The 19,400-nt window shown below is 54.3% G+C and overlaps 1 protein-coding gene across 3 annotated transcripts in view; it reads right to left on the minus strand.

The window, feature by feature from the left end:
* The window catches only part of CROCC2 (ciliary rootlet coiled-coil, rootletin family member 2), a 169,973-nt gene that overhangs the window by 108,509 nt on the left and 42,064 nt on the right, over positions 1–19,400 (minus strand). For all 3 annotated transcript variants that reach the window (XM_065557071.1, XM_065557072.1, XM_065557070.1), the window contains exons 6-12: positions 13,329–13,435; positions 10,341–10,506; positions 9,529–9,635; positions 5,891–6,118; positions 4,100–4,196; positions 3,896–3,985; positions 1,966–2,181 (exon numbers count right to left, since the gene is read on the minus strand). In XM_065557071.1, coding sequence (XP_065413143.1) covers positions 1,966–2,181; positions 3,896–3,985; positions 4,100–4,196; positions 5,891–6,118; positions 9,529–9,635; positions 10,341–10,506; positions 13,329–13,435 — 1,011 coding nt within the window. The remainder of the gene's footprint in view (positions 1–1,965; positions 2,182–3,895; positions 3,986–4,099; positions 4,197–5,890; positions 6,119–9,528; positions 9,636–10,340; positions 10,507–13,328; positions 13,436–19,400) is intronic.

Consider the following 19,400-nt stretch of genomic DNA (forward strand, 5'->3'; position numbering starts at 1 on the left):
CTCACGGCATGGTGGTACAACCACTACTAGGGTTACCATATTTCAATCCTGCAAAAAGAGGACACTCCACGGGGCCCCGGCCCCAACTCCGCCCCTTCCCCAAAGTCCCCGCCCCAACTCTGCCTCCAGGGTGACCAGAGCAAAAAAAACAAAAAAACCCCAACCCCAACCCCCCCCCCCCGCATTCCTCCTCCCTCCGCAAGCGCTAGAGGGAGGCCCGGGAGACGCAGGGGGAGTGCGGGGCCGGGGTGAGTGAGTCCGGCCTGGCCCCGAGCGCAGGCAGGACTCGGGCAGAACCTGGAGGGAGAGTAGGGGGGCGGCCTGTGGGGCCAGGCGGCGGCTGTTCGTTCTCCCCACCTGAGCAGCGGGACTCAGGAGCAGCCGCTGCTGCAGCTCCCACTGCCGCGGGGGGGAGGAAGCGGCCAAGCACGTGGCGCTCGGCGGCTGCGGCTCTGGTGCCCGGGCCCGAACCCTCCGAGCCCGGGCCTGCTGCGGCAACCCAGCGCGCACACTGCGCACACCCAGCCCCTGGCCAGTCGCGTCTGGGCTGGCTGCCCAGCTGATGCAATCCCGCAGACGGCCCAAGGGCGGCGGCATCGGCAGCCCCGTTCGTTCCCCTGCGGGGCCCGAGCAGGACGGGGGGGCTGGGGCCTACTGCCCCCACTCCGGGGCCGCCTGCAGGATTGCACCAGCTGGGTCCCCGCAGCAGGCCTGGGCTCAGGGGGTTCACGCCCCGGGCGCCAGAGCCGCAGCCGCCGAGCACCACATGCTTGGCTGCTTCCCCCCACAGTAGTGGGAGCTGCAGCAGCGGCTGCTCCCGAGTCCAGCTGCCCAGGTAGGGAGAACGAACAGCTGCCGCCTGGCCCCAGAAAGTTGGAGCCCGGGGAGGAGGCAGTCCCCTTACCATACCTCTCTATTTTCCCGGACATGTCCTGCTTTTTGGAAATTCCTCCCGAACGGGGATTTGATGACTGAAAAGCTGGGCATGTCCAGGGAGCCGGATGTATGGTAACCCTAACAACTACCCTTCTATCTGGGGGCTCCATCACCACCCATGGGATAGCCCAGCCCCACCCAGCACACGCTCCCATCTCTGGGCTGGTGCTTCCCACTCCCGCTGCTCCAGGCAACAAGAGACCAGGGCTGGGGCTCACTCCCAGGTCCCCACATGGAGATGCTGCGACAGCCCTGGCTGGAGCCTTCAGGCCGAAGTCATCAGTGGCTTGCAAGGTGCTGTAAAGCAGACCCTCCTTGCATGTCTATTGACACCTGCCCTTGGTGCGAAAGGGAGTGGGGACTGACGGAGCCACACACTCAGGAGCTGGGCCCAGTCTACAGTAACTGACACCTCCGTGCCCCATCTTCTGGCTCTCCACAGCCCCTCAGAGTGGCACCCTCATGGCTCTGGCCTTTCCTTTTCCTTCTCCATCTCATGCTCTCTCCTTTGGCCTGTTCCTTTGCTCCTCCCATGTTATTTGTCCCCCTGTCAGCACCTAAGCAGCATAAGGCCCCAACCAGGTTCTCTTATTATCTGGAGAGACGCTCCTGACTCCCTTGCTTCCCTTGTGGGCGGTTCCGTCCCTCTTTGGGTGAACATAGGGAAGTTGGAGATGACAAGGAATTGCAGGTCAATATGCCTGGTCCACTATTAAGGGCGGTGGCTGGCCAGTCCATCCCGCACAGTAACGACGCTTCAAGAAATCATGTTTACACTCATTCCCTTCATGCTCGCCCTTCCGTTAGCTGTTGATCCTGCCCTCCCAGCCCCCGCCTCTGAGACTGACAGAGCTGCCTCTCCTCTTTTCATCCCCCACAGACGTTTTGGGATGCAGCATTCCACTGGATGCAATGCCATCACTTTGCTCCTCAGGGAAACCAGCCCCAGTCTGTTGGCAGAGATTTCCTGGGATGCTGACTCTGAGTGGAATGAGAGGGGCTGCCCAGAGCTCGAGGCAGTGTCCTCACCTGCTCACGCTGCTGTCGCCTCTGGAGGGCACTCTGCACAGCTTGCAGCACAGCATCCTGGCGCAACGGGGAGTGGGCGCGGGATGGTGACGCCTGCCTGTGAAGTGAAGAGCTATAGCGCAAAGGGGAGGTTTGTCTGCCAGGGTCTTCTGCACCTGTTGCCCTCACGCTGTCCAGTGAGAGGGGCCCTGCACTCTCAGCATCAGCCAGAGCCAGCTGGGGAGAGAAGGGTGGGGGGGTTAATCCCAACAAAGCCAAACTGCTGTTATCTTCTGCACTCAACCTCCCAGTTACACTAGAGCAACCCAGCCACCACTGCCAAGTGGAAGGCCTGAAATGAGGCCCTGAGTGCTGAGAGCCCCCATTCCTGCTGACATCTGCGGGAGCTGGGGATGCTCAGCACTTCTGAAAGGGAGGCCCTTAAAGCTATTTAAACCCAGATAGCTATTGTAGACATCTCCGTGCTGACCTAGGCACTAACCAGCCTAATTCAGTTCTGACATGAGCACTTGGGGCCTACAGAAGGCCCTGGTCCAGGAAAGCACGTAAGCATGTGCTGAACTTTAAGCTCATGAAGTCAATGACCTTAAAGTGAAGCATGTGCTGAAATGCTTTCCTGCATCAGGCCCTATGTAATTAGTGCCCAGCTCTTGGGGATCCACATTTGAAAATGTTGACCTTGGCTACACTATCAGGAAATGCACTTTAGCCCCAAAACAAACACAAGCAGTGAAGAGAACTGTGCACCCAAACCAGGAGCAACGTTCGTGTCCAGTGCACATGGAGATAAGAGATTCTGCATGCCCAATTGCCAACCTAACCAAGCTCTCAGCACCTGATCACGAGAAATGCTGAGCAACTCCCAGTAACATCCATACTCCGCAGGCCCTCAGTTGGGAACACAATTGTACGTGCATAAAGCCATCTATAGCTTTGCTAGATGGGCAGCTCAAAATAATAATGCCTAGTTCTTTTCATTCAGAGATTTCAAATCACTTTCCCAAGGAGATTAGTATCATTATGCCCATTGTATAGATGGGGAAACTGAGGCTGAGAATGGGAAAGGGACTTGCCCAAGGTCTCCCAACCAGTCAGCAGCAGAGCTAGGAATAGAAGCCTATTCTTCTGAGTCCTAGTCCAGTGCTCCAGTGCACTGCCTCATAGAGCTCCTATGCTAGCGTTCCATGGACAGCTGTTTAAACTGTGACTGGTGCCTGCATAAGAGTGTCAGTACGATGGCCCCGATTCAGCAAAGTCATTAAATACCACTGCAGTCAATGGGACTTAAGCCCACGCTTAAGGGCCTATTGTTATGAAAGCAAGCACCAGGTCTAGAAATGGAACTGACAATAAGAGCCTGAAGAGCCATGGAATGACCTAGTGCATGCATCAGATTAACAACAGCATGAGCTGAGCACCAGATGGGAGGCCTGATTTCAAACAATCATTGAGCCAACTTTCAGAAGAACAAAGTGTACAATAACAGAACCTGTACTAACAACTCTGCTCTAGTGCCTTCCCTTAGATACCTGACATACTCCTTTCCAACACATGGGTAAGCAAAGAATCTGTACCATCAACTATACTGTTGTCTTTAATACACTATTAGTCATCAAATTTCCACTATTGAGCCATATGGTCTGAATCACCAAATTAAAACCATTCACAATATAGACATAAGGGGCCCTTACTGGATTTAGTTCTCTATTGATCTAAGGTACATATGGCTCCCATTACTGTAGTAGCTGAGCAACCTTGTGAAAGATCCACATTTTACAGATGGGGAACTGAAGCACAGAGAAGCTAAGTGACTTGTCCATGGTCACACAGGAAGTCTATGGCACAGCAGGGACTTGAATGCAGATCTTCCAAGTCCAAGGCGAGTGCCTTAACCACATCCTTGCATTTTGCTGTGAGTGAAATAGCACACCTGTGTGATGCTGTTCACGATTCGCTGCAAAGATTCACTTTCATCTTTCAGGTCCTGCACCTCCAGTAGCTCTCCAGTTTTAATGACTTCCTGTGTTCAAAGATAAGTGGTGTCTTAGTGATGAACATACGGAAAGATCAGAGAAAGAGAGGGGTGTGTGTGTGTGTGACTAATTGAGAGAGAGGAGTTTGTGGATATGTGTACCAGTTTCTGAATGTCCAGTTTTAGAGCAGAGATGGTCTTCTCTTTCTTTGCATTCTGTTCTTTAAGTTTCTGTCCTAAAGCAGTCAGTTCTGTTATCCTGAAAGATACAAGCCGGGCAGAGAGAGAGGTTGAGCAAAGTGAAGAAAGCACCAGGGGCTCAATGGCAAAGCTGACATTTCCCCAGCACCTTTCAGTCCCTCAAGGGCATTCAGAGACCGTTCAATGCAGAGAACAGCTGCTCGTACAAGGTGAGATCTACACACAGGAACTGGATGGATGGGGTGAACACCTGACACATTTCAGAGGTAATGACCTTAATCAAAGAGGCACCAAGCCAGGAGGATCGCTGAGCGATAGGAAGGGAGGGTGGAATGAGGAGAGTTAAAACTTTACACAGCTGGGAAATTTGTCACTGATTTACCATAATTCTGCTGAACAACAACCTCCTGGGCCACAGAATGCTATTTCCAGGGTATCTACTGTGTCATTTCCAGGAACATGAGAAGAAGTGCTTTAAATAGTCCATGGTGTTTACGGAGTTATTTTTCTAGCACATTTCTCAACATCAATATCAGAGGAATAAGAAGAAGCTGCAGCCAATATCATTCTTCACTCTCTTTCCCTAAGCTTGGAAGCCCTGGCCTGGCTAGCCGAGAATGGGAGGGGAATGTTGTCTCAAAGGCCCCAACCCCACAATTTGTTGGACGTGGGTAGGCTTCTGTGCTAGCATAGAGTCGCCGTCCATTGGCTTTAGCAGCTTTGGGTCAGTTGCAGGATTGGGCCCAACACCTATCAGTCTTAGGCTTCCCCTCAGAGCTCCACTGGTGATCCCAACCCTGATACAAAGCCCGCTCCTGACTGGACAGCTGTCCCCCTGCGGCTCTGCAGTCACCCAGATCAGCTCTGGCTTTCAGCTTCTAACCAATGGATTCCGGATGTTTGTTTTCTCTAGTTTGGGGCCTTTTAGTTCTTAGAAAACACTTCTGTTGGTTTAATCTGTTTGTGGCTGCATCACTTTGAGCGGAAGTCGGATTCCATTAACGCATCACAGCCTGTCTGCCTAGGTATAGTGGTTATATGGCCCTCTTGGCCTCTGCAAGTTCACCTTGGGTCCCCAAAACATGCCATTGGAAGAGGGGGAGGGGATGAGATCGCATCCTGTCACTGACTTGTTTCCTAGGTCTAACCTAGTGATCAGCATCTCAGAAGAATCCTTGACAGATCAGTGGCATTATTTACATGCAGAGTGCAGCTGAGATCACTCCCACGCCTGCCTGTAACGTGAACCGCTGCCCCCCTTCCCCTTTCAATCTTTGTCGGTTATTTAAAACCAGTGATGAAAACAACAGGATCAAAGAAGGGTTTGGTGTTTGATTTTAGTTAGAGTCAGTCCCAGGCGGCTCCACCATGCCCCTGAAGTGGAACCCCTCCTGCCCTGGGCAGAGCACCCTTTTCTTGGGTGAGAGGAGATTTTGATTTCTGAGCTCAGATCCTCAGCTGGCCTAAATCAGCCCAGCCCCCTGCGTCCCACTGACATGAATGATGCTAAAAGAATTGACACCAACTGACGATTGGGCATTTTAGCTTCAACAGAGCTATGCTGATTTACACCCGCTGGGGAGCTGGTCCATGGGCTTCAATGGAGTTACACCAATTTACATCAGCTGTGCAGCTGGCCCTTCCTTGGAAGCTCTTAGGAAAAGCCAGAGGCAGGGAGCCGGAGCACGACCCCAGCTGGAGACCTCGCCGAGGATTGCCCCATTGGCTCGCTAGGCCCCATCACATCTTCACCTGGAGTTCAGCTCTACTTTCTCGCCATCCCAGCGGCTCTGGAGCTGAATCATCTCCCAGACCTTCTCCCGAAGCTGCTGCTCCAAGCGTGCCCCCTGCAGAGCCTGCTTCTCCAGTGAGCAGGCTGCGCCACTCTCGGACAGACGCAGGTTCGAGTCCAGGTTCAGGCAGGCAGTCTGAAGGCGGCGTGCAGTCCTTGCCATGTCTTTCTGGGCCTCAGCCAGGCCTCTGGCAACAAGAGAGAAATCGCCACATGTGAAGAATCACACAGAAATCCTTGTGGTTTTAGAGAGCATCACCTCAAAGTCCAGCCAGGGCTCCTAGCACCCAGCCAGCCAACAGCTGTCTGAGCCTCCTCCCAGCAACTACCAGGGCCCCAGCAATGGAAACCTACTCAGGACAGCCTGGCATGACTCACTTCCTGGGGGCACCAGATCCAGTGCCTCTCCTTTGGAAGCTCAATCCCCTGTCTGGCTGTTATGATGTTATTAATATGAACTGTGACCGTATAGATCATTGTTGCAACCAAAGTCCTATAGTGGCACCAAATCTTGTACAAAGGAGGTCACGTAAGGTGTCAATGAAAAGGTTATGATTTGCTTGTTATGATTATGCTATTTGTATGCATGCATCATTTTTGTATTTAAAGTTATAAGTATTGGCTCTATACTGTCTGTATTTCAAACTTGTGCTATGCTTCTGGGTGACACCCCAGACAATTTGGCATCAGCACTGCCTAGCCTGCTTGATGGCCAATTAAGGACAATCAGCTATACAACTGACCCATTGAGAGAAGGTCGATACACCTTGTGACTCAGCAAGGCATACAGGGACATGCCTATGGACAGAACTCTAAGGTTTTTCCATGCCATGTGCTGGTTGGCTTGTGTTTGGAACAAAGGAAGCACAAGCCATATGGCAAAAGGACTATAAAAGGCAGCTGCATCATCTCCATTTTGTCTTCAGTCCTGCTTCTAACCTATGGAGGAACTTTCATAGATTCATAGATTCTAGGACTGGAAGGGACCTCGAGAGGTCATCGAGTCCAGTCCCCTGCCCGCATGGCAGGACCAAATACTGTCTAGACCATCCCTGATAGACATTTATCTAACCTACTCTTAAATATCTCCAGAGATGGAGATTCCACAACCTCCCTAGGCAGTTTATTCCAGTGTTTAACCACCCTGACAGTTAGGAACTTTTTCCTAATGTCCAACCTAGACCTCCCTTGCTGCAGTTTAAACCCATTGCTTCTTCTTCTATCCTTAGAGGCTAAGGTGAACAAGTTTTCTCCCTCCTCCTTATGACACCCTTTTAAATACCTGAAAACTGCTATCATGTCCCCTCTCAGTCTTCTCTTTTCCAAACTAAACAAACCCAATTCTTTCAGCCTTCCTTCATAGGTCATGTTCTCAAGACCTTTAATCATTCTTGTTGCTCTTCTCTGGACCCGCTCCAATTTCTCCACATCTTTTTTAAAATGCGGTGCCCAGAACTGGACACAATACTCCAGCTGAGGCCTAACCAGAGCAGAGTAGAGCGGAAGAATGACTTCTCGTGTCTTGCTCACAAGACACCTGTTAATACATCCCAGAATCATGTTTGCTTTTTTGCAACAGCATCACACTGTTGACTCATATTTAGCTTGTGGTCCACTATAACCCCTAGATCCCTTTCTGCCGTACTCCTTCCTAGACAGTCTCTTCCCATTCTGTATGTGTGAAACTGATTTTTCCTTCCTAGGTGGAGCACTTTGCATTTGTCTTTGTTAAACTTCATCCTGTTTACCTCAGCCCATTTCTCCAATTTGTCCAGATCATTTTGAATTATGACCCTGTCCTCCAAAGCAGTTGCAATCCCTCCCAGTTTGGTATCATCCGCAAACTTAATAAGTGTACTTTCTATGCCAATATCTAAGTCGTTGATGAAGATATTGAACAGCACCGGTCCCAAAACAGACCCCTGCGGTACCCCACTCGTTATGCCTTTCCAGCAGGATTGGGAACCATTAATAACAACTCTCTGAGTACGGTTATCCAGCCAGTTATGCACCCACCTTATAGTAGCCCCATCTAAATTATATTTGCCTAGTTTATCGATAAGAATATCATGCGAGACTGTATCAAATGCCTTACTAAAGTCTAGGTATACCACATCCACAGCTTCACCCTTATCCACAAGGCTCGTTATCCTATCAAAGAAAGCTATCAGATTGGTTTGACATGATTTGTTCTTCACAAATCCATGCTGGCTGTTCCCTATCACCTTACCACCTTCCAAGTGTTTGCAGATGATTTCCTTAATTACTTGCTCCATTATCTTCCCTGGCACAGAAGTTAAACTAACTGGTCTGTAGTTTCCTGGGTTGTTTTTATTTCCCTTTTTATAGATGGGCACTATATTTGCCCTTTTCCAGTCTTCTGGAATCTCTCCCATCTCCCATGATTTTCCAAAGATAATAGCTAGAGGCTCAGATACCTCCTCTATTAGCTCCTTGAGTATTCTAGGATGCATTTCATCAGGCCCTGGTGACTTGCAGGCATCTAACTTTTCTAAGTGATTTTTAACTTGTTCTTTTTTTATTTTATCTGCTAAACCTACCCCCTTCCCATTAGCATTCACTATGTTAGGCATTCCTTCAGACTTCTCGGTGAAGACCAAAACAAAGAAGTCATTTAGCATCTCTGCCATTTCCAAGTTTCCTGTTACTGTTTCTCCTTCTTCACTAAGCAGTGGGCCTACCCTTTGCTACACTGAAGCTCTGCACAAAGGACTGAATGACCCATCCAAGCTGTGGATGTACTCCAGAGACTTGATTTGAGCCTGCAGTTTATTCCATCACTGCTACCGGCCTGAACCAAGAACTTTGCCATTCCTGTATGTAATTGATTCCATTTAACCAATTTTAACTCTCATTTATATTTCTTTCTTTTTATAAATAAACCTTTAGATTTTAGATTCTAAAGGATTGGCAACAGTGTAATTTATGGGTAAGATCTAATTGGTATATTGATCAGGGCCTGGGGCTTGGTCCTTTGGGATTGGGAGAACCTTTTTTATTTTACTGGATTATTGATTTTCATAACCATTCATCCCCATAAGGAGTGGTGGTGGTGGTGATACAAGGGAACTGGAGTATCTGAGGGAATTGCTTGTGTGACTTCTGGTTAGCCAGTGGGGTAAAACCAAAGTCTCTCTGTTTGGCTGGTTTGGTTTGCCTTAATAGTCCAGCTTTGGGCTGTAACTGCCCTGCTTTAAGCAATTTGTCCTGAGCTGATACTCTCAGTAGTGTTCCGCCAGAGGCCGCATCGTTACAGCTGTGCAGCTATCATCCCGGGGAACTTGCTGCAGAGATCACGCCTAGTTGGCACAGGCACTTTCTGACTTCGCTTAGGTCAGCTGAGAGATCCAAGGACCCTCTGGCTGTGGTTAGCTGGTATCGTTCCATCTTTGGCAGTCCCCGAGATCAGATTTACATACCCCCTGGAGGGGATTCAGGTTAGGGCACTGTTACTCGGAGCCAGCGCGTGAACCAGCTATCGAGATCTACACACTCGTCATCCTCCTGCTTCCACCTACAGGGCCATCAGGGATAGCGGGGAAATCTCCTGGCAGAACACCGCCCAGGGAGTACTCACTGCTCTGCTGTGGCACGCAGCTCCGCCAAGTTACTGCGCAGCGTGGCAGCTTGGCGCCATAGCAGCAGGATCCCGCTGTGCTCATTGCTTAAGTACGTGCCAGAGCTCTGAGGAAATAAGAGCAGAACGTGAGGGGCTGTGATGGCAGAGGTGACATCTCAGAATTCAGGAGTTCACCAACGGAGTGCCATGGCCGAGGCCCAGGCTCCATCCCGTCCCTTCTGCAGCCTAACTCGATGTGTGTGCACCCCCGCGGCACACTGAACTGAGGTTTCCATTGAGTTGTCAGCAGTGACGTCCAGCCCCCATTCCCGAGTGGATACAGTTAATGGAGAACCCTGCAAGGTGTACACGCCATTCCATCTTCCCCCCAATGTACATCACTTTGTATTTATCAGCACTGATTTTCATCCCCATTGTGCTGCCCGCTCCCCTGGCTTGTTCAGGTCTCTCTGACGTTGCTCTCTGCTCCTCGCTGCCCTAAATAACTGCGTGTCATCTGCAGACTGTGTCCCTCACTGCTCTGCACCCCCCGCCAGCCAGGTCATTAATACATCTATTAAACTGCATTGGCTCTAGAACAGAACGTTCAGCTCTCAGCTCCAGGGAAGTCACTTTATTTGACCCACCCTGCTGTGTTTAAGCTCAGACTAGTAACAGGCTACATGGGCAGATTTAGAAATGGAGCCGGTGTAAATTGGCACAGCTCCATTGACGTCAGGGGGCCAGGCCCCCAGCTGGTCTAAACTGGCATCACTCCACTGAAGTCAACAATAAAAAACCAAACCACAATGCCCAGCAGAAGGACTCACCTCCCTGTTGTTGCCCCACTGGGATGCTCTCTGCTCTAGCTCGCCTCTCAGCCTGTGCAGGTCTGATGTTGCCTTCTCCAGCTCCCCCGCCAGTCCCTGATTGGAGCATTTCATCTGGTCCAGATGTTCCCGCAGCAGCATGTTCATCTGGGAAAGGCTGGTGCTCCTAGGGCAGAACAAGCCAGATATTGGTTTCCCCTGCGCTGCAGCACTGGCACTAGAGGGCAGCTCCGATCTCCAGGTACTCCCTTTGCTCCAGCAATCCTGCCCCAGTAGCAGGAACACCCTCTCCTGTGTGGGACACTCCGTCTCCAGGCTCAGTCCATTGGACATTTACCGCCATATGGAAGGAGATGAAGAGAATACAGTCGCCATGCCTTGGATTCTGATCTCCAGAGCACAGCTGTGTGGCATGTGCTGCTCCTGCAACAGACCACCCTTCAGAAGCAAAGGTGTGGAGACACCAAACCTATTTCATTGCACGTACCATTCCAGGCCCTTCGAATGGCCCTGAGCTAATGGCCACACAGTCAGAGGGCATCAGGCAATAATAATGCTTATCGCCTGTATAGAGCACTGCATTTCTCAAAGCACTGTATGAACATTAACACATTGTTCCTCCCTTCAGCCCTGGGAAGTAGGGAATGATCATCCCCATCTCATTATGGGAATTAATTTCTTTGGGCTACAATTGAGAAACACCATCCCTGCTCAGGGACCTCTATACAAATATTACACTATTCGTAGAACTAAATGGAGTGGCCACAGCTCAGACAACGACCCAACTTGGGATCCCTCAGCTAGCCCGAGAGCTGCGTCCTTCACAGATGTATAGACGCTGAGGCCAGAAGGGAGCGTTGTGCTATCTAATCTAACTCTTGCAGAGCACAGGCCTGAGCAGCTCACACAGTGATTCCTGCAGCAAGCCCACGACTTCCGGTTGAGTTAGAGCACATTTTTAGAAAGACACCTTTATCCTCAAGTGCCTGGGGAAAGAGCCAGGCTCTGCAGTGGGCCTGAGAGGCTCACAGATCCTGACTCTGCGGGGCCAAGGAGGGAGCACATTCTGGACCTGAGGTCAGAACACCCTGCCTGCAGCACCTTTCCAATGGGACCCATCTCTGCACATCCCACAAGCAGCAGTATGGCATGAGGAGAGCAGTCACCCCAACCCTCCCCCCCCCCCCCCCATCAGCATGGGGAGAGCAGTTGCCCCAAACCTTCCATCGGCACGGGGAGAGCAGTCAGATGTCACCCCAAACCCCGCATCAGCATGGGGAGAAGAGTCAGCTTTCACCCCAAACGAACATCGGCACGGGGACAGCAGTCAGCGGTTACCCCAAACCCTGCCTGGGCACGGGGACAGCAGTCATCCCAAACCCCAGATCCTCACAGGGACAGCAGTCAGCGGTTACCCTAAACCCAACCTCGGCAGGGGGACTGGAGTCAGCGGCACCCTGAACCCCACTCTAGTACGGGGACAGAAGTCACCCCAAACCCCACATCAGCACAGGGACAACCATCACTCCAAACCCCGTATAAGTTTAAATCAATGCCTTGAAGTCATTTCTGAAAGCAGCAGGGAACAGGGCAGACCTCAGACCCCCTGCGCTGTGTCTGCAGCTTGACACACCCCATTTATGAATGGGTAACCACATCCTGTGCTGGCTCACGCTTCCCAATGCTCTCAAGGTGCCTCCTCCATCTACTAAACTCTCCCATCTCAGGATGCCCCAGGACCTCTCTTCTGCCACCTCCCACCAGCACCCATCCAAACTCCACCCAGAGGACCTTGCTGCAGCCCCACCACAGACACAACCCTGCATCCTGGTGGGTCCCAGGTAGATCTGGTATCCTGGGTGAAAACACACTGAGAAAGGCAGCATGCTCACGTGCTACCTAGCAGGAATATGTGCAGGACTGGCCCCCACAATGCCTCTAAAACAGCCACTATTTCATCTCCTGGTTTCTGAAGATTAGCCCCTCAATAGCTGGAGATTACAGAGCAGCAGGTGGTAGAAAGAAATTTCAGTGGGTGCTGGCTGATGGAGCTGGTTGGAGACTGTTGTATATGTGGGGGTATTCTGAACAGCAACCCCCCATCATTTGCCTTTGCTGGGTGACTCAGCTCCCTGGGCGAGATCACAGCCAGGCTGAGTCACAAACAGAAAACAACAACCTCCTCAGCCGCTTTGCAGTGCAGGAGGAGAGGAAAGACACATGCAAGTGTATCTGTCTGCTGCAGAGAACGGCAAAGAGCTAAGAATTGAGCAAAGAAATCAAAGCACCAAGCTGCACCACATAGCCAGGCTCTGAAATCTCAAACTGGAAACATGTTGCACACCTGCATCCAAAATTACAGCTAGGGCTGGAGAGTTCAAGGGACAGCTAATGGGATACAGAGCCTGTTGCCTCCAGGTCCCCAGTTCAAATCCAGCTCAGACAACTGCAAGCTGTTACCATTAGATGGCAGTTGAGTAACACCCAGCTCTAGGCAATGCTCTAGCGCAGCGGTTCTCAAACTTTAGCAACCCGAGGATTCCCATTTTGATTTAAAATTTTTCACAGACCCCCAAGTCGGCTTCTAATTTTCCCCAGGGGCGCTGAACCCCCACTCAGCCTTAGGCCCTGCCCCCACTCCACCCAAGGTTCCACCCTGCCCCATCTCGCTCCACCCCTGCTCCAGCCCTGCCCCTCCTCTTCCCGCCCCCTCCCCCGAGCGCGGCCTGTCCCTGCTCCTTCCCCTCCCTCCCAGTTCCTCCTGCACGCCACAGAACAGCTCTTCAGCGGTGTGCAGGAAGCACTGGGAGGGAGGGCTGGTGGTCCCAGACATGACTTTCGGACCCCTGGAGTACTCTCACAGACCCCCAGGGTCCACAGATCCCAGTTTGAGAACCGCTGCTCTAGTGTCACCTGCTCTCTCCCTTCCTTTGTACAAGGGATAACGAGGACCCACAGGTGCTCCTTGGACAGAGACAACAGCCTCACCTCTGCTGCTCCTCCTCCAGGCGGATAAGAGTGTTCTCCAGTTCTGTGCTGTGGTCGTGCTCTGAGCGGCACAGGCAGGATTTTGTGGACTCCAGCCGAGTCTGCAGCTGGGAGAGGGGAATGACACATCAAAAGGGCAAGGAGAGGGAGCAGAATGGCTCCCATAGGACAAAGAACTTCACGCAGGACAGACAGAAACAAAACAGACACAAATCAACAGACAAATGGAAAAGAACCAGCAGCTGGTACAACCAGAGACCTTCCATGAGGCAGAGAACTCCAGTTCCGGTCTGTACAAGAGTTTGCCGGGGCTCGACCCTCTCCGGGGCGGTGGGGAGCCACACCGTCTCACTACACCCCGGTGAGCTAGGGAAATTCGTCCGGCCGTGGGGTCTCACTCGGCAGCTCTTGCTGTAACCGGAAGAACACGGAAAGCCCGGCCCTGCTCAGGGCGGGCAACAATGCGAAGTCCGGAGCTCAGGCCTCCAGTCAGGGCTGAGTGACAAACGAATACCAAGTATTAAGCCCAGGCCCTAGGTCAGTGCAGGGCAACAAACGCTGAGTCAGGAGCTCAGGCCCTCAGTCAGGGCTGAGCAACAATAGTAGGCCCAAGCCTCAAAAGGCCTGGGAGAGGGGGAGACTGCCACCCACAGGTTGGGTGGCAGGGGGGACGCAGGCCCTCCCACTCCACTGCGTCCCAGCCCGGGGCCCTAGCAGCGGCAGAAGACCCGCTGCTGTCAGTGGGGATCCTGGCTGCAACACACTGACATAGGCTCTGACAGTGATGCAGCCAGACTGGGATTGGCTGCCCCCAGACTACTTCCACACTCCCCCTCAGGGCCTACCTGGGTCCTGGTGTCGGCCTCTGGGGGATTCAGGACCATGGGCTCGTCAGGGCAAGGATTGATCAGCAGGCCCGGCAGCTCCTCTGGATAGCGGGCGCAGGGCAGGCCCGGCCAGTCCTGGCAGCTGCCTTGGGCCACGGGGTTTTACCAGTCACGAGCTAGGCTGGAGACGTCTGGTCTCTCCAGCGACTGTGGCCTGACTGAGCTGTGAGGACGAGTTTTTATACTTCCGGGTTGCCGCCTGACCCTCTGAGGGGTGGGCTCAGAGCTCCCTAGCTCCGCCCACTCCGGCCTCCGGATGGGCTCTTCCCCCTCCGGGGTGGTGGGGAGCCACACCGACTCACTGCACCCCTCCACCCCCGCAAGTCTGGCTCCCGCTCGTCGGGGCCAGGCCCTTCCATCCCTCCTAGGCAGGACAGGAAGTCTGCGTTGGCATGCTCCTTGCCAGCCCTATGCTGGATGGTGAAAGCGTAGGGCTGTAAGGCCAGATACCAGCACAGTAAATGGTTATTATTATTTTTCATCCTCATCAACCATCAGAGGGGGGCATGGTCCGTGACTAGCATGAACGGAGCCCCAAGGAGGTAATACCGTAGGGTGTCACAGGCCCACTTCACGGCAAGTGCCTCTTTCTCAACCACGGCATAGTTCTTCTCCCAGGGAAATAGTTTCCGGCTGAGGTATAGAACCAGGTGGTCTTCTCCATCAACTTCTTGGGACAGGACGGCCCCCAGCCCCACCTCTGAGGCATCTGTCTGGAGGATGAATCCCCGTTTGAAGTTCGGGCTGTAAAGGACCGGCTCCCGGCAGAGGCACATCTGGAGTGTCCGGAAGGCATCTTCACAGTCGGGGGACCACCACACCTGCCGGGGGCTGTCCTTCGTCAGCAATCCTGTTAAGGGTGCTACAACAGATGCAAACTGGGGGATGAACCGCCGATAGTATCCGACGAGCCCCAGGAACTGTCGGACTTGGCGCTCTGTGGTGGGGGTCGGGCAGGCTGCCAGGGCTTGCACTTTCCCGACGAGGGGCTTCACTCGTCCTCCCCCTATAGTGTATCCCAGGTACGTGGTCTCCTGCCATCCGATGCGGCACTTTTTTGGGTTGGTTGTCAGTCCCGCCTGCCGCAGGGATCTCAGGACTGCCGCCACCCGTTCCAGCTGGTCTTCCCAGTGGCGGCTATAGAACACAACATCATCCAGGTAGGTGGCCGTATAGTCTTGATGGGGTCGTAGAAGGCGATCCATTAGCCGCTGGAACGTCGCCGGGGCCCCATGGAGGCCAAAAGGCATCCGGGTGAACTGGTAAAGTACCGTTGGAGTGGCGTACGCTGTCTTTTCCTTAGAGGGGTCATCGAGCGGGATCTGCCAATACCCCTTACTGAGGTCGAGGGTGGTGATGAACCGGGCCTCGCCTAGGCAGCCCAGCAACTCGTCCACACGGGGCATCGGATAGGTGTTGAACCGTGAGATGGCATTCACCCGTCAGAAGTCTATACAAAAGTGTCGGGTGCCGTCGGGCTTGGGTACCAAGACCACCGGGCTACGCCACTCACTCTGAGATGGCTCGATGACCCCCAAGGCCAGCATGGCTTGTACTTCTTCCTCCACCTCCTGGCGCATCCGGTACGGCAGTGGTCTGGTTGTTTCTCAGATTACCTTCCCTGGCTCGGTCTGGACAGAGTGACAGACCAGGGTCGTGTACCCAGGTAGGGCCATGAAGGTTCCCAGGAAAGCCTGCAGGAGACATTTGGCCTGCTTGCGCTGCTCCTCCGTGAGAGTGTCGCCGAGCAGGGGAGCAGCGGGGTCCTCGGTCCGGTGTGCGCGGGGACCGAACTCAGGCTCTGGTGGGTAAGGATTAATCAGGCCCTCCCGCTCCCGCCACGGTTTCAACAAATTCACATGGTGTTGCTGAGTCTTCTTGTGCCGGTTGGGCTGGCAGATCTCGTAGGTGACGGGCCCAACCTTCCAAGCTACCTCGTAGGGTCCCTGCCAACAGGCCAGTAGCTTCGACTCGCTCGAGGGCAGGAGGCGCAGGACCCAATCCCCAGGTTCAAAGTCACGAACCTGCGCCCCTTGGTTATAAGTCTGTTCCCGCCTGTCCTGGGCGGCCCTTAAGTTTTCACGAGCCAGGGCCCCAGCCTGAGCAAAGTACTCCTGCATCTGGAGGACATACTTCAGGAGGCCCTGGGTTGGAGAGGGAGACTGCTCCCAAGTTTCCCGCATTAGGTCCAACAGGCCCCGTGGGCAGTGCCCATACAACAGTTCAAACGGGGAGAACTTGGTCGAGGACTGGGGTACCTCGCAGATGGCTAACAGCAGGGGAGGGAGCAACTGTCCCATCGGCGTAGCTCCTCCGGGTGGAATTTCCGCAGCATCTCCTTGAGGGTCCGACTGAATCGTTCCACCAGCCCGTCCGTCTGCGGGTGGTAGACAGAGGTCCGTAACTGTTTGACCCCCCAGGATCTTGCAGATCTGTTGTAACAATCGGGAGGTGAAATTAGTGCCTTGATCTGTTAGGATTTCTCAGGGCAAGCCCACCTAAGCAAAGATCTTCACCAGTTCCCCGGCGATGGTCCGGGCGGTGGTGCTCCGTAACGGAATGGCCTCTGGGAAATGGGTGGCGTAGTCCACGATAACCAGGACATACTGGAACCCTGACGCACTTTTTGGGAGGGAGCCCACAAGGTCCATGGCCACTCGTTCAAATGGTGTTTCTATTATAGGCATGGGGACAAGGGGTGCCCTGGGTACTTGTTGTGGAGCGGCTAACTGGCACTCCAGGCAGGAGCTACAATAGTTCCTCATCTCTCTTCATCACGGCGCGCCGGTGACACCATGGTACCAGCAGCTGGGTTTGGGGCTCCTTCGTGCGGGAGTCACGGTCGATCCGGTAAAGATGGTCCCGGCGTAGTTCGAAGTGGGGCCACTGGGTTGCACGTTGGGGGTCGATGATGGTCCCATCGGCTGCCGCTAGCTGTTCATAGGCCCCGCTAAGGGTAGGGTCAGTTCTCTGGTCACGGCAGAAATCGGTATGGAGGAGGGTCTCGACCGCTGGCCCCGGCAGGGGATTGTCGGCTTCTCCGGTTCCTGCCTCGGGTTCTGGGGTCCCGTGCTCCTCTTCCGGTAGGGCCCCCTGGGACTCTCCTTCCAAGGCCGGGGTTGACCGGAGGATCTCCTCAAAGGCAGGCCAGTCCCGCCCCAAAATCACCGGGTACGCAAGTCGAGGGGCTAAGCCAACAACGATTCGTCGGGTGATGCCAGCCACTGTTAACTGGACCCAGGCACTAGGGTAAGGCCGGACATCCCCATGGATGCACTGCAGGTGAACTGTTCCCAAGTGGGGGGTCCGCCTGAGGTCCCAACGCCTGGCGAACCAGTGTCTGGCCGCAGCCGGAGTCGATCAAGTCCTGGGTGGGGTGGTCACCGACAACTACCGGGACCATGATCTTGGGAGCCTGTGGTAGCCAGGCCCTGATGTCCCCTGCACAGACCTGACTGAAGCTGCAGTCCATTTCTGTGCAGTCCCGTTGCAAGTATCCCGACTTCCCACAACGGAAGCAGAGCCCGAGTTCAGGGTGACCACCACGGGAGGGGGCTCCCCTCGGACTCTTAGGGGGACTCCGGGGAACCCTCACGACACTCAGCACGGGGTTGAACGGTCCGGGCCGAGGGGGAGGTTCTGGGCGTCTGAGCCGAGGTCCCGGGCGGGCCTCTTGCCTGCGGCCCAGGTTCCATGGTCTGGTTGGGATGTCCCCTTTTCTTTCAGTGTTCGGGCGTTCCAGCCCGGGGTTTTGAGCTCGGAGGGTGGGCCCCACTGGCGTTTCGGTCGCGAGGAAGTCTTCCATCAGCGCAATGGCCGCAGCTAATGTTGCTGGCCGGTGGCGGAGCACCCAGGCCCATCCTCGTGTTGGGAGGATGTGCACGAACTGTTCAAGGATGACTTGTTCCATAACCTCCTCCACCGTCCTTGTTTCCGGCTGTAGTCACTGCCTACACACCTCCTTCAGAGCTTGGGCCACGAGCCTGGGTCTGGTGCCCATGGGGTACGTCTGGCTTTGGAACCGCTGCTGAAAAGTCTCTGGGCTGACATCTAAAGCATCCAAGATTGCAGCCTTCACCCAGCTATAATCCCTTGCCTCTTCCGTAGCCAGCCCCCTGTATGCCGTCTGGGCAGTCCCTGTTAAGTAGGGGGCCAAAAGGGTGGCCCATTGGTCCTGGGGCCACCCCGCGACCAGCGCCACCCGTTCGAACAACGTTACCAGGACCAGGACGGTTGTGCGGGGCGACCCAGCCTCGTCCTCTGGCTGTGGGTCTATGGGGCACGGCAGCGCTGTCACGAGTTGTTGCAGCTGGTCTCCAAGCTGCTGAATGAGCTGCTGCTGGAGTTGAGCGGTATGCTACTGTTGCTGCTGCTGGAGCTGGGCAGCGGCCTGCTGCTGCTGTATGTGGGCAGCCTGCTGTCGCTCTTGACTCTTGGCCAGCAGCTTAAACAGTCGCTCCATCTCCATGGTTCTCTTGGGGAGTCTTTCCCCCTCAGGCCTCTTCTCACAGGGGCCAAGGGATCACTCCCCACTTCTGGTACCACGTGTACAAGAGTTTGCCAGGGCTCGACCCTCTCTGGGGCGGCGGGGAGCCACACCGGCTCACTATACACCGGTGAGCTAGGGAAATTCGTCCGGCCGTGGGGTCTCCCTCGGCAGCTCTTGCTGTAACTGGAAGAACACAGTAAGCCCGGTGCTGCTCAGGGCGGGCAACAATGCGAAGTCCGGAGCTCAGGTCCCCAGTCAGGGCTGAGCGACAAACGAATACCAAGTATTAAGCCCAGGCCCTAGGTCAGGGCGGGGCAACAAACGCTGAATCAGGAGCTCAGGCCCTCAGTCAGGGCTGAGCAACAATATTAGGCCCAACCCTCAAAAGGCCTGGGAGAGGGGGAGACTGCCATCCACGGGTTGGGTGGCGGGGGGATGCAGGCCCTCCCACTCCACTGTGTCCCAGCCCGGGGCCCTAGCAGCGGCAGAAGACCCGCTGCTGTCAGTGGGGATCCTGGCCGCAACACACTGACATAGGCTCTGGCAGTGCTGCAGCCAGACTGGGGTCAGCTGCCCCCGGGCTACTTCCATACTCCCCCTCGGGGCCTACCTCGGTCCTGGTGTCGGCCTCTGGGGGATCCAGGACCATGGGCTCGTCGGGGCAGGGATTGATCGACAGGCCCAGTGGCTCCTCCA

Source organism: Chrysemys picta, chromosome 9 (assembly GCF_011386835.1).
Source record: "Chrysemys picta bellii isolate R12L10 chromosome 9, ASM1138683v2, whole genome shotgun sequence".
Classification (NCBI taxonomy): Eukaryota; Metazoa; Chordata; order Testudines; family Emydidae; genus Chrysemys; species Chrysemys picta.